The sequence below is a fragment of the Diabrotica undecimpunctata genome, chromosome 1, assembly GCF_040954645.1.
Source record: "Diabrotica undecimpunctata isolate CICGRU chromosome 1, icDiaUnde3, whole genome shotgun sequence".
Lineage (NCBI taxonomy): Eukaryota > Metazoa > Arthropoda > Insecta > Coleoptera > Chrysomelidae > Diabrotica > Diabrotica undecimpunctata.
The window spans coordinates 59,438,882-59,453,931 of record NC_092803.1 but is presented as its reverse complement, the minus strand read 5'-3'; the positions used below and the strand labels follow the sequence as shown (position 1 = coordinate 59,453,931).

At 31.5% G+C, this 15,050-nt stretch overlaps 2 protein-coding genes across 2 annotated transcripts in view; one reads left to right on the top strand and one right to left on the bottom strand.

Moving 5' to 3' along the window:
- Positions 1-2,907: 2,907 nt before the first annotated feature.
- LOC140449088 (SCAN domain-containing protein 3-like) lies at positions 2,908-3,312 on the bottom strand. The gene has a single exon (XM_072542250.1). It carries the CDS (start codon positions 3,310-3,312, stop codon positions 2,908-2,910), a length of 405 nt encoding a protein of 134 aa, XP_072398351.1.
- Positions 3,313-5,875: 2,563 nt separating this feature from the next.
- The window catches only part of LOC140449819 (vesicle-associated membrane protein-associated protein B-like), a 36,291-nt gene continuing 27,116 nt past the window's right edge, over positions 5,876-15,050 (top strand). The window contains exon 1 of the mRNA XM_072543180.1: positions 5,876-6,060. Within this exon, the coding sequence (XP_072399281.1) occupies positions 6,003-6,060 (58 nt within the window). The 5' untranslated portion in view covers positions 5,876-6,002. The remainder of the gene's footprint in view (positions 6,061-15,050) is intronic.

Sequence of the window (15,050 nt, the reverse complement as noted above, 5' to 3'; positions counted from 1 at the left end):
CTCGTTGGGTCCATGGTATTTTCAAAATCCTTCTATAGCACCACATCTCAAATGATTCCAACTTCTTTATGTTATCCACTTTTAGTGTCCAGCTTTCCATTCCATACAACAAAGTCGAGAACACGTAGCATCTTAAGGCTCTTATCCTCAGATCCAGAGGAAGGTCTCGATTGACAAACGTTGGTTTCATTTTTATAAATGCTTGTCTTGTAATTTCAATGAGTTTCCTTATTTCTCTACCTTGGTCATTGTTTTCATTTACCCAGGTTTCCAGATATTTGTAGTTATTCACTCTTTCTACTTGTTTTCCCTCGATATCTAGCCTTCCTACTGTATGTTGCTTAGAAATAATCACGAACTTGGTTTTCTTCAGTGGCGCACCCAGGGGGGGTTTTGGGGGTTAAACCCCCCCCCCCCCCAGGTCTCTATTCCGACACTGTTATTCACACATTTTAAGGACTCAAAATGGAGGTAGCATCATAAGAAAAATTTCAAAACCCCCCCTTAGAGGCAAATTTTAGGTGCATTACTGGTTTTCTTAACGTTCATTTGTAGTCCATATTTGATACTGACTTGATGTAATCTATTTACTAAGCGTTGCAATGCTTCTAGACTGTCTGCAAAAACAGCGGTGTCGTCTGCGAATCTTATGTTGTTTAAGATTTTTCCATTTATTGATATACCCTGTTGTTCCTCTGATATTGCTTTTATTATTATTAATAATAATTAATTAAATATTATTATTATATTATTATATTAATCTCTAAAAATTTAAATTACCGTTCTATAGTAGTTTGTCACAAATTTCTCAATCCGAGTCTATGTTTCCGTTTAAAATATGGCCATCGCGTGCTGACACACTTCAAAGGCGGCATGTGAGAGTGGTCATTCTGATTGTTATTTATTCTGTGCTCCAGTCGTCAGAGACAAAAATTCCACTGAACCTCTAAAATCCCTACGAACAAGCTGAATTTTGCAGAGAATGTCAATTGTGGGACCTCAAAAAAGATTCAAAAACGTTTACCACTTTTCCCGCCGGCTTCTCTCTAAAACTCCACCTCTTAGGGGGAAAACGGAAAAAATCGATTTACCGAGATTCTGTACGCAGTAGAAAAACTGTTTTAAATAAATGTAGCTGAGATAATTAAAAAAAATGTTTATTAGCACTTTTTATGTAGAATAAACCATCCTCTTAGAAACAAAGCTTGAAGATGCCGGTGATTTCCAATGCCAGGTACCTACGCGAGCGAATCCAATTTTAAATAAAATTTGTATCAACTTGACTGTAAAAATTCGATATCTTTTAATCAGAGTGTCCTATCGACAAACATTAAAAAGCCTTTTTAAATGTGAAAAGAGCAGCTTTGCAGCCCAGAAGAGAGTGAAGGAATTCAGATGGCATCGGTATTGTCATTTTCACTTTTTACTAGACTGCTTCCGATTTGACAAGAAAACTAGAACAGAAAAAAGATGCCGTATCGTCAAATTGGCCCCAATTTGGACCGATTTTTATCACCGATTGATAAATTTAAACAATTGTACACACCTTCGCAGCATCTTTGACCATTGATGAAACGTTAAAATATTTTAAAGACCGTATCAAATTCAATCAATATGTAACCAATAAGCCGAGGAAGACGTCCTGAAAGTTTTTACACTGGTACATTAAAAAACAGTTTATGTTGTCATTTTAGAGATATATGTTGCAGCAAGTAGCAAACCATAAGATGTAGTTCTCGAACTTGTGAGGAAACCATTGAAAAACTCTCGAAGAAATGTTTAATAATTGGTTATCTAGTAATTCTTTGTCGCTCCAAAGTTATGGATTGACATCAGTATGTACATTAAGGAAAAACAAGTGTGAAATATCTCCAGACTACCTATGAAAGAAAAACGAAGTAAAAAATTTGCGTCAGAAACTAAAAGTGTCTTACGGACCAGCAAAAGATCACCTTTGACTCGTTTTTTTTGCCTTATGTGTCAGCAGGTATAAATGCACTGACGATTTATAACTGCTATAACCTTGACTAAAAACTAGCAAATAGTTCTTTGGAAGATTTGGGACTCAGTTTGGTGGTATATCAGTTTGGTAGACTAAGTACAAACTTCTCTTATTCAAAGGGAACTCTGCAGAAAGATAGAAAGATCTCCTAGTGGATATAACTGTTAAACAGCATGTATAGAAACAAAGGGGGAACCTAATGAAACAGCATAAAAGAACAAGTTTTTCCAAATACAAGACCAATTAAATATGAAGTAAGTATATAAGTAACACGTTATATACTAGCCAGTTTACAATTTTAAGGTTTATAGCTATATTAAGAACACCGGTTTAATAAGGGTCTAAAGCTATTTTTTGATGGCCTAATCAAGTTTGAAAGAAATCAAACAAGAACAAAACCAATATTCTTTTATATTATTGTCAATAAATCACGTATACCTGTCCTGGAAGAAAACTGTTTTTTATGCTCAACGATCGATTTGATTGTCGTATTTAAAATTGATATTGTCTATATCAGTGGTCGCCAACCTCTTCAATGTGTTGAGCTACTTTGTTAATTTTGGAATAAACAGCGAGCTACCCACACGGAAGCCACGTAACGCAACGTAAATGAAATAATCCACAGTTAATATATCATTATATGTATTTATTTTACTGTTTAACTGGTAATACATAATACATAGGTACTAATAATAAACTAATAACAAAATAACTAATATTACTAGTACGTACTTGTTCATAGCTACATTCCTACCTATCAAACGAAGGTATTTGAAAAATAAACACAAACTTTTATCCAGCCACAACGGCATGTCACGTATAATTTAAAAATAATAGTTAAAAAAAGTAACGCACTATCATAAACATAAACATTGAAAAATAAAAAAGCGCGTTTAATGAGAAGGCTAACACTCAGACTCATCGATAATTTTTTTAATGTTTGCAATATAATTTGATACAGCCATTCGAATACAATTATCCAAATATTCATCTGTACGTCGATTGCGATATTTGTTCTTAATAAACTTCATATTGGAAAGAGAAGATTCACACAAATAGGTTGAACTGAATAATGCTTTCACTTTCAAGGCAACACGGCATAGAACTGAATATTTGTCTTTACTTACAATAGGCCAGATACGTTCAGTACTTGAGACTAACGATTTTAAGGCTAAATCATTTTGAAACTCAATGACTTCCATTTCTGTTGCAGCGATGTCTTCGCCAAAGTTCTGCATAACACAAGCTGCAAACTGCTGGATATCAATTTCCATAAAGGGTGAAACAACAAACTGCGCTACTAAAGCCATTTCATTGAAATCCTTAAAGCGATTTTTGAAGTTACTCTTCGGGGTATTATTTCTACATGATATTTGTTGTCATAGGGTTCTAATGGATTTTGAGATATTTTTTCTGAAAGAATAGGAAAATGCTTGGAATCGCTGTTAATTAGGTTTTGTTCCCAAAACTTCAGCTTTTTGATAAATGCTTTTATATCAGAAATCATTTCCGCTAGTTCTTTGTCTCTCCCCTGAAGCTGCAAATTAAGTTCGTTTAATTTCTCTGTAATGTCCATGAGAAAACCAAAATCTCTAAGCCAGATTGAATTTTCTAGTTCCGGAGTCGGTTCATCGCGTTGTTTGAAAAATTGAATTATGACACATAGGACATCATTAAAACGTTTCAGCACCCGTCTTCTACTTAACCATCGGACTTCAGAGTGAAGGAGTAGGTCCTCGTATTGACAGTCAACTTTATCGGCCAAGGTTCCGAATAATCTTCTTTGTAACGCTTGAGCTCTAATCTTGTTCACAATTTTTACCACCAGTTTCATAACGTTGTTTAGTTTCAGGAAATTTCCACATAATGCTTGCTGATGGATAATGCAGTGGTAACAGAGAAATTGCGGAAAAGTTTCATCTTTACGACATAACGAGACCAGACCCTTATCACAACCCACCATAGCTGGAGCGCCATCGGTTGTCAAGCCTACCATTTTCGATATTGAAATTTTCTCGGAAGAAATAATATTTTTTAAATGAGAAAACAACTCCTGTCCAGTAGTGTGTCCTTTCAGTGGAATGAACTTCAAAAGATCTTCTTTAATCGTAAAATAACTAAAAACCATCCTGACGAACACGGCCATCTGGGCAGTGTCAACGACATCTGTTGATTCATCCAGTTGAAGTGAAAAATAAACACAGTTATCTAAGTCAGTTCTTAACTGTAAAAAAATATCATTGCTCATTACTTCTACACGTCTCATCACTGTATTAGCAGAAAGTTGCATAGATTTTATAGCTGAAACTATCTCGTCTTTATTTCTAAAGTTGGCAAATAACGAATCAGCAGCTTCTAAAATCGCCTGTTTTATCATTTCCCCGTCTTCTTTTTTTGTGCAATTATCTGGGACACACGGTACGATGCTTCAGTTGCAGCCTTATTTTTGTCGACTGTTCTTAAAAATATTGATTGTTGTCCAATTAACTGTTTTTTTAACTGTTTTAGTTTCTCCTTTCTGGCTGCAGAATGTAGTGGGAATGATTTTTTAAAATTAGAATGTACAGTTTTATGATGTCTCTCAATATTTCCTTTTTTAGCAACGGAGACCGAAGTATTACATAACAAACACACATTTTTATCTTTAACTTCTGTAAAAAAGTATTGTTCTTCCCATTCCGAATGAAAGTGGTATGTCTTTACCTTCTTACAACTGCTTGCCATAATATTATTTTTGTTGTTCTCTACTAACCCAACCGCTGGACGTTGGTTACGCGTTCAGTTTTAAACTAAGCGCAATGGCGGCTGGTCGGTTCTATAAATAGCCGATTCTAGCTTGACGGCGTCAGGGGCAGATCGCTCACCGCAACGTTGACGCTGTTTATGTTTAATATTATGACAATTAGATTTTTTTGTGGAATTTTCGGAAGCTTCTCTGATTTTTGCAGTTTGTATTTTTTAAATTAAAATCGTTGTGAGACCTACCAGAATTGCCTCCGCGAGCTACGGGTAGCTCGCGATCGACAGGTTGGCGACCACTGGTCTATATTATAGTTGTGAAATTAATCATTTAATTTTCAACTTAACTTTTACAATAAAGACATTTTTAACGAAATGTATAATGCATCAAAGTGGACAAATTAATTTAATATCACCTAACATAAATAATATTTTCCTATTTTACAGACTGTAACGTAATATACTGACCTTAAAAATATTGCTCACAAATTGTTTTCACAATCACAACCACTATTTGTCATCAACACAAAAGCACATGTCACTATATCATAAAAAATATATATAAAGCGTTAGAGTTGTTTAGTCGGGTATATTTATAAAACTGAGATTTTGCAATAAATTTCATTCCGACTTACTTTCAAAAACAGGACCAACCCGCCAAAAAATAAAATGTAATATTACACACAGTAATTTACCTATTAGCGCCATCGACAGGTTGAAAACTGAAGTCAATATAAATTGGAATACTATACAAAAGATGGCGCCAAAGCGCGTACTTTTTAATTCTTATTTTAAAAAATATCATTCATATTTAAAATTAGTAGACCCTAATGATGGTATAATGATTTTATAATATTAAAATTTTAATAGTTACTATTTCAATAATGTTATTGATCTTTTTTGTTACAATTGTAAAGTATTAATCGCATCATCTTTATAAACGCGATGGTATAAGTTGAATTTGAATATTAAAACATTTAATAACAATATTTACTTACATGTACAATTACAATTACAATGTACAATTAAACACAATTAGTTTAATTATAAGAGAAAAAATTAATAAGAAAATAAATTTGAATCTACTAACGACAATTATGTCAATAGCGTCATTCTGTCAATGTCAAATTCTTGGATTGTGCGTATTGAACGTTACAAAAAGTGCAGTATAACCGGGATCTGTCACTGGGTTATAAAAGTATAGAAATCCTAGTAATTTGAGTATATTTTGTGTTTTAGTTTTCAAGTGTTAAGTTAAATAATGTCCAAGCCAGAGCAAGTTTTGCAAATAGAACCCCAACATGAGCTTAAATTCAAAGGTGAGAGTTTAACGTATTGACGTATTCCACATCCTATCCACCAATAATAAAAATGAAACATTTTCAGCAGTAAGCTCGTTATATTTTAAGAAACCGATTTAGACGATTCGGCCACTGCTAAGATTGTACAAATCGCAAGTTTTTTAAGTGGCACTGTTTGAAAAGATTCCTCTCCACATTTTGTAATAGTATAGATGCTTATGTCATGAGTTTATGATAACAGTAGAATACATTTACATAAAGAAATTCATTTATCATTCTCATTATAACAAAGTATATATTAATAAGTCTTTTGTATTATGTAAAATATAAAACTCCAGTGACCTAAATTTACCTCATTTTAGAAATCACCCATCAGTAAATCAGTGAAGTATTTACCTTGAAGGAATACCTATACTTACAGCCACTTTTATTTATATTTTTATTATTGCAGTTCAAATTCCAGTGTCCAACATGTAGTTTAGTTGATTGTAGCCTTTGTTTATTATTGTACAAATGTTGTAATGATAATGGTTTTTTGATGATTAAAGCAGTAAATGTAGTCATCAAGTCACCTTTAAAGGATGGTTTTGTATATTATTATAAATTAAACATTTCCACCTACTAATAATTACCTATATGGAAAATTCAAGATTAAGGTTATAATTCATATTTATATCTACCTAATACACAATTTGGGTCATGTATTTCAATTTTTTTGTAGAATTCAAAAGTTAAAGCATTCATTATTTTGAAAAATAATAAGTAACATTAAAAAGAAACAAGTTTTCTTGACTTTAATTATGTTTTTAGTACATTTGTATACTAAGGTTAAATTTGAAAATTGTTCTAAGTATATTTTATAGACTTTCTGAGTATTCAATACTGAACTAAAACACACATTTTTGGTTGTTTAAAATTATTTTCAAAAATAGAGTGTTTTGAAAACAGTTGAATAATTTAACAATGAAGGCCCAGTATTTTAAAATAGTTATCACATAAATTGGGAACCAATTGTGATACTAGAGTTTAATATTTATTTTTTTCCTTGAAGCTGTCTGATGTAAAGAGGTCATACTGTAGCCAACAGTTTTATCGTAATACTTCTATATTTATTCATTTCTGAATTACAGAGATGAAGGGTAATAAAATAACATACTTTCTTATAGTATCACAAATATTTCAATTATAAAACAAGATCAGATAGATAAAAAAAGATGAAATCACTTGATGGTTTTAAAGGTGCTTGCAAATATAATGACCTATTGAATCAATTCAAAAACAGATCAGGATAAAGTAGGAAGCAAACATATCAGGTTACCTAAAGAAACAAATACTTAGTCAATTTTGAGAAAAAGATTAAAATATATTTAAAGCTGGAGAAGCAGTTTATTATATACTGAGGAAAATACATACAGGACTCAAAATATACAAAAAACAGTTATTATGTATTTTCCATTTAGTATGTAGCCTAGTGAATAAACTGGATTTAGATTAGAATACAGCACTAACTACTACCTACTATCGATAAAGAATCTGATAGGGAAGTCTGCAGAATACAAAAAACCATTGTCACTGATATTCATGAACTACGAGAAAGCATTTGATACCATAAGCCAGCAAATAATTTTAAAAGCATTGACAGAATGCTGAATAGACCATCTCTATACTAACCTAGTCAAATATATTCTACCAAAATGCCACAGCTAACGTAAGACTATCAGAACATGATACAAATAAATTCTGTATTCAGCGAGGAGTATGACAAAGAGATACTATCTCTAAAGCTATTCACAATGCTTTAAGAACATGTAAGAAAGCAGATTTGAATGAACATGGTATCAACATCAATGGAGAGAAGCTCAGTCATTTGAGATTCGCAGATAACATTGTCCTTATAGCTGATAGTATGGATAATGTAATAATAATGTTGGAAAAATTTATTCACACTTCCTTGGAGGTTGGACAAAAGATTTATTTATTTATTTATTCACGGAATGTCCCCATTTTTACAAAAATTTACCAAAACTACAATATCCTAACCATAACAAAAATACTAAAACTAAATATTAAATAATTGGTAAATATTGTTAAACAAATGATTAAATTGAAATGAAATTAAATTTTCCTAAAAACCCTATTAAAATAATATGAATACTCTTAAGTTAAAGGTCACTCATCTTCTATCCCTAACATAGTCAGTCAAACAGTGCTTAAATCTTACAGATTTTAAATCCACCAGATCATAAGATTGACTTTAGTCATTTCCCAATATCTGAATTTTGTTAATGGGAGAGAATTTGTCATAGTTAGTGTGGTAGTGTTTTATATAAAACAATGGCATGTCTCTAAGAATTCTAGTACAGTAAAACCTCCCTTAACCGAAACCTTTTTAACCGAAACATCGTTTAACCGAAATGGCTGACAGTTTCAATAATTTCGTCAATAAAAAGTAAATATTTGTCGCAAAACGTAAACAATTCCGTTAATTTCACTCACCAATTGATGTCTATGTGTGTTGGAAAATCACAAAAACCAAGAGCTCTAAAAGATATTTCCGAAAAGGCATTTTAAGGTATAGAAGCCAAAAAAGTTCATGGATGTCGACCACTTTATTTTTAGAATGGTTTGAAAATGAATTCGTCTCAAGTGTAAAATCCTTTTTAAAATCAAAAAACCTTTCCATCAAAGCATTGCTGCTTGTTGACAATGCGCCCTCACCCTCAAAATTTACAAAATGGTGACAATTGTCAGATTTTTGCCACCGAATGTCACAAGCTTAATCCAGCCGTTAGACCAGGGAGTCATAGAGACATTCAAGAGACATTATAGAAAAGCATTCTTAAGACATCTGTTATTACAGGAGACGAATTAACCCAAAAGTGTTCCACAAATTCTCAAATCTTTAACAATAAAACATTTTTATTGGTGAGCTGAGTCGTGGGCCAAGATCAAATCTTCAACTTTGGGAAAATGCTGGAACAAACTTTTTGATAAGATTTTAATTGACGATCCTGAAGAAGAAAATGGTAAGAAAACGACAGAAGAAATTAAACCTTTCATTAAAAATTTGCCGGGACATGACGAAATTAACTAAGAAGAGATACGTGACTGGTTAGCAGCTGATGACTCAGAACGTGAATTCATCGACCAGGACATCATTGATATGGTTCTTTATCAAGATAACCTGAGCATATCAGATGACGACCCAAGAGGCAACAGGCAGCACAAGGCCGTCGACGAGATTTTCAATGCTTTAGAGGAAAGAATTTTATAAAGTAGGCCTAATTAGGGACACGACTAGATTCTTAATTTTTGTTGTCATTACATAAAGTTTTGTCCTTTTGAGATTGCTTTACGTTTCGTCGAACAATCGAATGAGGCAAACTCATGATGTTTTGCAAATTAACGATGGAGGAAGAGAGTAACATCGTTTTCAAACGAAAACGCAAAAAAAAATAGCAGATTTTTTTAAAAAAGCATGTTAAACTTGTTCATTTTCCTTAATTTTATTACTTTATTTTGGATTTACTTATTAGAAAACATTACGAAATCAACTCATAGTATTTTTTAATACCAATAGTTTGATCAAGAATATTATAAAAAACAATGTTATTTTTAACCGAAATTCTTGTTATCCGAAACGGCCTCCCCCCCCATTTTTTTGGTTAACGGAGGTTTTACTGTACATCTAAAGTAATTACTATTTAAATGGGAATAAGCCACAATTAAAGGTTAAAGTATGTTTATTGACGTTTCAATTTCCTCTTCGGAAATCGTTCTCAAAATACAAACATTAGTCATTACAAAACATTACAAACTAATGTTTGTATTTTGAGAAAGAATTCCGAAGTGGAAATTGAAACGTCAATAAACGTACTTTAATCTTTAATTGTTGCTTATTCCCTTTTAAATAGTAATTGCTTTAAAATGCCACAAGAAAATAGCTTCAGAACAATATTAGTACATCTAAAGTTATTAAGACTTAATAAATCAGAACAGTCAGTAGTATGGTCAAGTAGTTTATAGAGAAAAACTAGATCACATTTAGTTCTGTGGTCTTCTAAGGAACTGATATTTAGCCTGGACCTTAGTTCCACCAAAAGCATGTTCTTTAAGTTGAGTGTATAATTACAAATCCAGAGAAACTTATTTTGAATTTTTTCAATGGTGTAAATATGGTTAATAGTATGGTGACCATACTATAGAAGCATAAGACAGACTGCTAGGGATGAAAGTAAGATATGAAATTCTATATGTGGGTACCAAAAGATCTCGAGAATTTCTTATAATAAAAACTAGATTCTGGTATGCTTTATCTGACAAATTTTTAATGTGAGGGATATGACAAGGAACTGTCAAATAGTACTCCCAAATGTCTTATTTCAGAGAGAAGATCTTGAGAGAAGGTTTGTATTAATGTGATAGTCAAATACATTATTTTTAGATTTTGCTAACAGTTATAACAAAACACTGATCTTTATTCAACTGGAGATCATTGGAAGGAGACCAATTATATAGGAAAATCAGGTCTTCTTGGATCCTCAGACAGTCAGATAGGTTTGAAACTTTGAAAATTAAGTTAAAGAGAAGAGGACCCACATGTGAACCTTGTTGGACCCCTGAACTGACCAAGATAGAAATCGAAAGTGAACCCTTTATAAAAACAAACTGAACTCTTTCAACAAGATAACTACTTTATTAAGATAGAAACCACTCAGGAATTCCAATACATCTTAATTTAAAGATGGGCAAAGAATGGATTACTGTGTCAAAGACCTTTGAGAAATCTATATAAATGGAGTCCACTTGGTACCCATTGTCAAAAGACATGATAATGTAATCTTGATACAAAACAAGATTTGTAGATGTAGATTTACTCTGCATAACGTCAAGTTGCTCATTAGTCAAGAGATTTCTACAATGCCAAGTGAGATATTTGTTTAGAATTAGTTCAAAAAGTTCAGGGATGGCAGATAGCATAACAACAGGCCTGTAATTTTTTATATTATCTCTGTCACCATTTTTAAATACCAGAGTTAAGTATATAACTGTCACAAAAATTACTAGGGAAGGTGTGCATTCTCAAAGATGAATCAAATAATACATGTTAAGGTTTAGATAAACTGTAAACACAGCTTTTTAAAAAATATGTAGGAATATTATCAGAACCATAACTCAGTTTATCATACCATCTATAGACTCAAAGACTCCAGAAAGTGAAAATTGAATAATTAAAATGTCAACAGAATTTTTTACTATACAATTGAAGTTAAGTACTTAAATTAACTTTATCTAAGCGATAGACACTAGAGAAATGGTTTGCAAACAAGTTTGCTATTTCCTTACTTGATTCAGCTGGCAAGTCATTAAAATGCATTTGGAACATTTGGAATTCCGTGGCTTTTATTCAAGGAGTTTACACGATTCCAAAATTGCATTGTGTTCTAAGATCTGAAAATAAGGTATAATCGGCTGCTGACTGAGTATGTTTGAATTACAAGTAGTTACCACATGATAAGAGTTATTGGGAAGCAAATTGTCACCCTTGGTCTGCAAAATAATTGTTCTAAAATTTCATGTGGTGCAAGTTGGAGGAAAATAAACACATTAAGAAAGCTGCTGCCATTGACAAATGTGGAAATGGGTATTGAAAGCAATAACACATCAACATGTGAAGAAATTGCAACAACACATTGCAGAAGTAAAGTGATGCAAATTGGTCTGTGATTCTACCACAAATATGAGGGTATCACTCAAGTAATGATTAAGTTTCAATTTTTTCAATTTTCAATAGGAGTGAAAAATTTTAAAACAATACTGCAAGTGAATATTTTGTTGAAAATCGTACTTGGAAAATAGAGTCTGAGGTGCCATCTCTGGCAGCCTGTATCTCACACCAAAAATTTTTTTTGGTAAAACCAAGAAAGTTGAGGTCTTTACTTTGTCCTCAATTGGAACATTATGTTCATTTTAAAAAGATCAGTAAGATTTTTTTGCCTATCTGAGTTGATTATTATTACGATTACTATTTGTTAGCAACTCTTAGGTCCACATATAATATGTTCTTTTTATTATACCAGTGTTTTAATAACATTTTATTGAACATGTTAGATACTTTAAGGACATACACAATAAACTCTTGTGGTTTTACCTTGTCTGAATAGATTGAGACAGTTCCAGAATCATTAGTATAGCAATTATACTAATATAATTTATCATTGTGCAAGAATAGACTAAATAATGTACTTGGAGATTTCCTCTATGAAACATTGTCTTATACATGGTAAAGATTAGCTTTAGGCATTTTAAAGGTTTTTTTCTTACATCTCTATGTACTTAATATAGGTTTCAGTGTTAAGTGTTAATGGTTGTTGATTGTTCACACAATTTTATAACTTTAGATTGTTGTTTCTATGTAGTTTTAGTTTGTTGATTTTTAGTTTGTCATGATGTTAATGTTACTAGAGATGTTAATATTCCATTGACTGTAGTTAGCCAGATTGTATTGGCTCTGTGTTCAAAGGTAGATACAAAATAGCTCTATGATGTTATAGTACTTTTGTAAAAGAAGAGTGTGTTTTTATATATGAACTGGAAAATTTTTGTTTCTGGATTTCCACAATTATTTGAGAATACAACAACACCTACAATGTAATCATATGTTTAAAATATTTGGTACATTCACACGAATTACCTATTTTTTTTTAACATAAATTGAAAAATCTACGGTACATTGGGACATTTGTTGAACTCTGGATGACCCAATACAACCATTAAGCATTGTAGTACTTTTTGCAATATTTAACTGAGTATTTTCATTAAAATAAAAATACATAAAAATCATTAAGTCAATTTAATCTGAATGAAATTAATATCTATATGGTACCCAAGAATATTAACACTTACTTATAACTTCAGATCTGAACAATCTTGGTTAATTATAATAAATCCTACTCTTCAAACAGGATGAAATATTATAAAGTTTAAGCATTAAAACAATGAAGCTGCAGTTTATAGCTTCTACGGATTTTAAAATGAAGGAGCTAATTAGCAGATGAGGAGGTCCTCAAAAGAATGAAGCAAAAACCGAGAGGTACTGACCCCCATCTAATCTCGAAAGCTACAGTACTTCAGACACATTATAAGCAATGAATCCAGATATGCCCTCCTACAAGCCATTCTGTAAGTAAAATATTTAGAAAGTGAGGTCCAGGAAGAAGAATAACCTCCTGGTTAAAGAACCTCAGAACATGGTTCAACACAACATCTGTGCAGCTTTTCCGTGCTGCTGCAGACACAATATAGATTGCTATGATGATTGCCAATATTCATCAGAAATAGGCACATCAAGATGGATTTTAAAAAACTGTTATTTGATCTAGTTACCTCTCACATACCTAATATATGTGTTGCATTACCTTCAACTATAATTTTATAAGTTATTTTTATTTCTTCCTTTTAAGAAATTTCTTTATTTCTTCTTTTTGTGCTGTAGATTATGGTATGAAGTTGTTTGTTTATTTTATCGATTTTGAGTGATGAGTGAAATCATGCTTGAGGCACAAACACACAGAGTTACACCTCTGTTAAATACAGAATGTGGATGTATGTTTTTTAATTTAGCATGTAGGCAGCTGCATCTCTTACTTCAGTGGTTTTCAAAATCAAATTAACAAAAAAAGTGAAACACTCAGTAGCTATAGGTAGCTATAGGCCTTATAAACAAAAACATGTTAATATTTTGCTGTGAAGAGCCAGAGAAGGGACTGATATATTTTTTTTATAGTTCATAGGAAAATATTCCATTGACTTTTATTTCATTATCACTGGAGAAATCATCATCATAAACTAATAAAAATGATTCATGATACAGTACTTATAAAAATTGTTTTATTATTACTGTAATTTTAAACTGATAATATACAAGTCAGAAATACCAATATAAAAAAAAAACAAATATACTGATGTTTCTTACTCTATGCATACTTAAGATACAGATTATAGTTTTTTTACTTAATAATATATTGATTGAATAATTTCTTTTTTTGTTCATACTTTTTTTAATCTTCGTTTCCTTTTATCTTCTTTGCAGATTTTGTTTGTTATTCTGCATATTTTTTCTCTATGTTCTTTTGGAATTTGTTCTGATTTCAACTGTGTATATATTTTTATAGACCTAATTCTAGACTTGTGGTATTTAGTTCTATTGATTGGTAGTTGTTCCAAATAAAATTAATTAAATATCTCCCTGCCCTACTTGTTTCATTGAGCTGATTTATTTCATACTTATCATATTGCCCTTCCTATTGTGTCACCTGTAAAACACATTTTAACATTTCCTTTAATTACTGTGATTTTTCCTTTTTATATAATTTAGGTTATTACCTTATTAAGTAGGTAGTATTTAATTAATAGTAAGGATGTGTTTTTATGGAAGAACATTTTGGAGTGGTGTTTGTTTCACTACAATAGTTTTTATATTTGAACAAATTAATACACTTATACATATGCTTAGAAGAATGTCAAGGTTATAAAACAATCAGTTTATTGAGTCATACACTGACTCAAAATACTCCTAAAAGTCATACATCGAAGAATGTTTGTTTCTTGGATTTCGATAAATTCAAACATAACTTTGAATAACTGAGATATAAGAGATACCTGAATTAACATCAAACTTTATTATAACCAGAAAGCTGTATTAAAAGAAGATAATAAGTTTTCAGAGGAAATAGAGGTTACTTAAAAGACATACTAGACAGGTTGTGTATTGTTTCCTTTTTATCCTGTATTCACAAGGAATAATCAAAGAAGTTTTGGAATAACTAATGACAACAATATACGATTTGCAGATGACACTCTCCTAATAGCCGAATTTGTGGAAGATCTACAACAAATTCCACAAAGGAACTAAATTCCTGTAGTTGGCTGTATACTATGTATCACAAAAATTTTTATTTAAAAAATTCCTTTTTAAAAAGGTATAATAATAAAAATCCTATCGGACT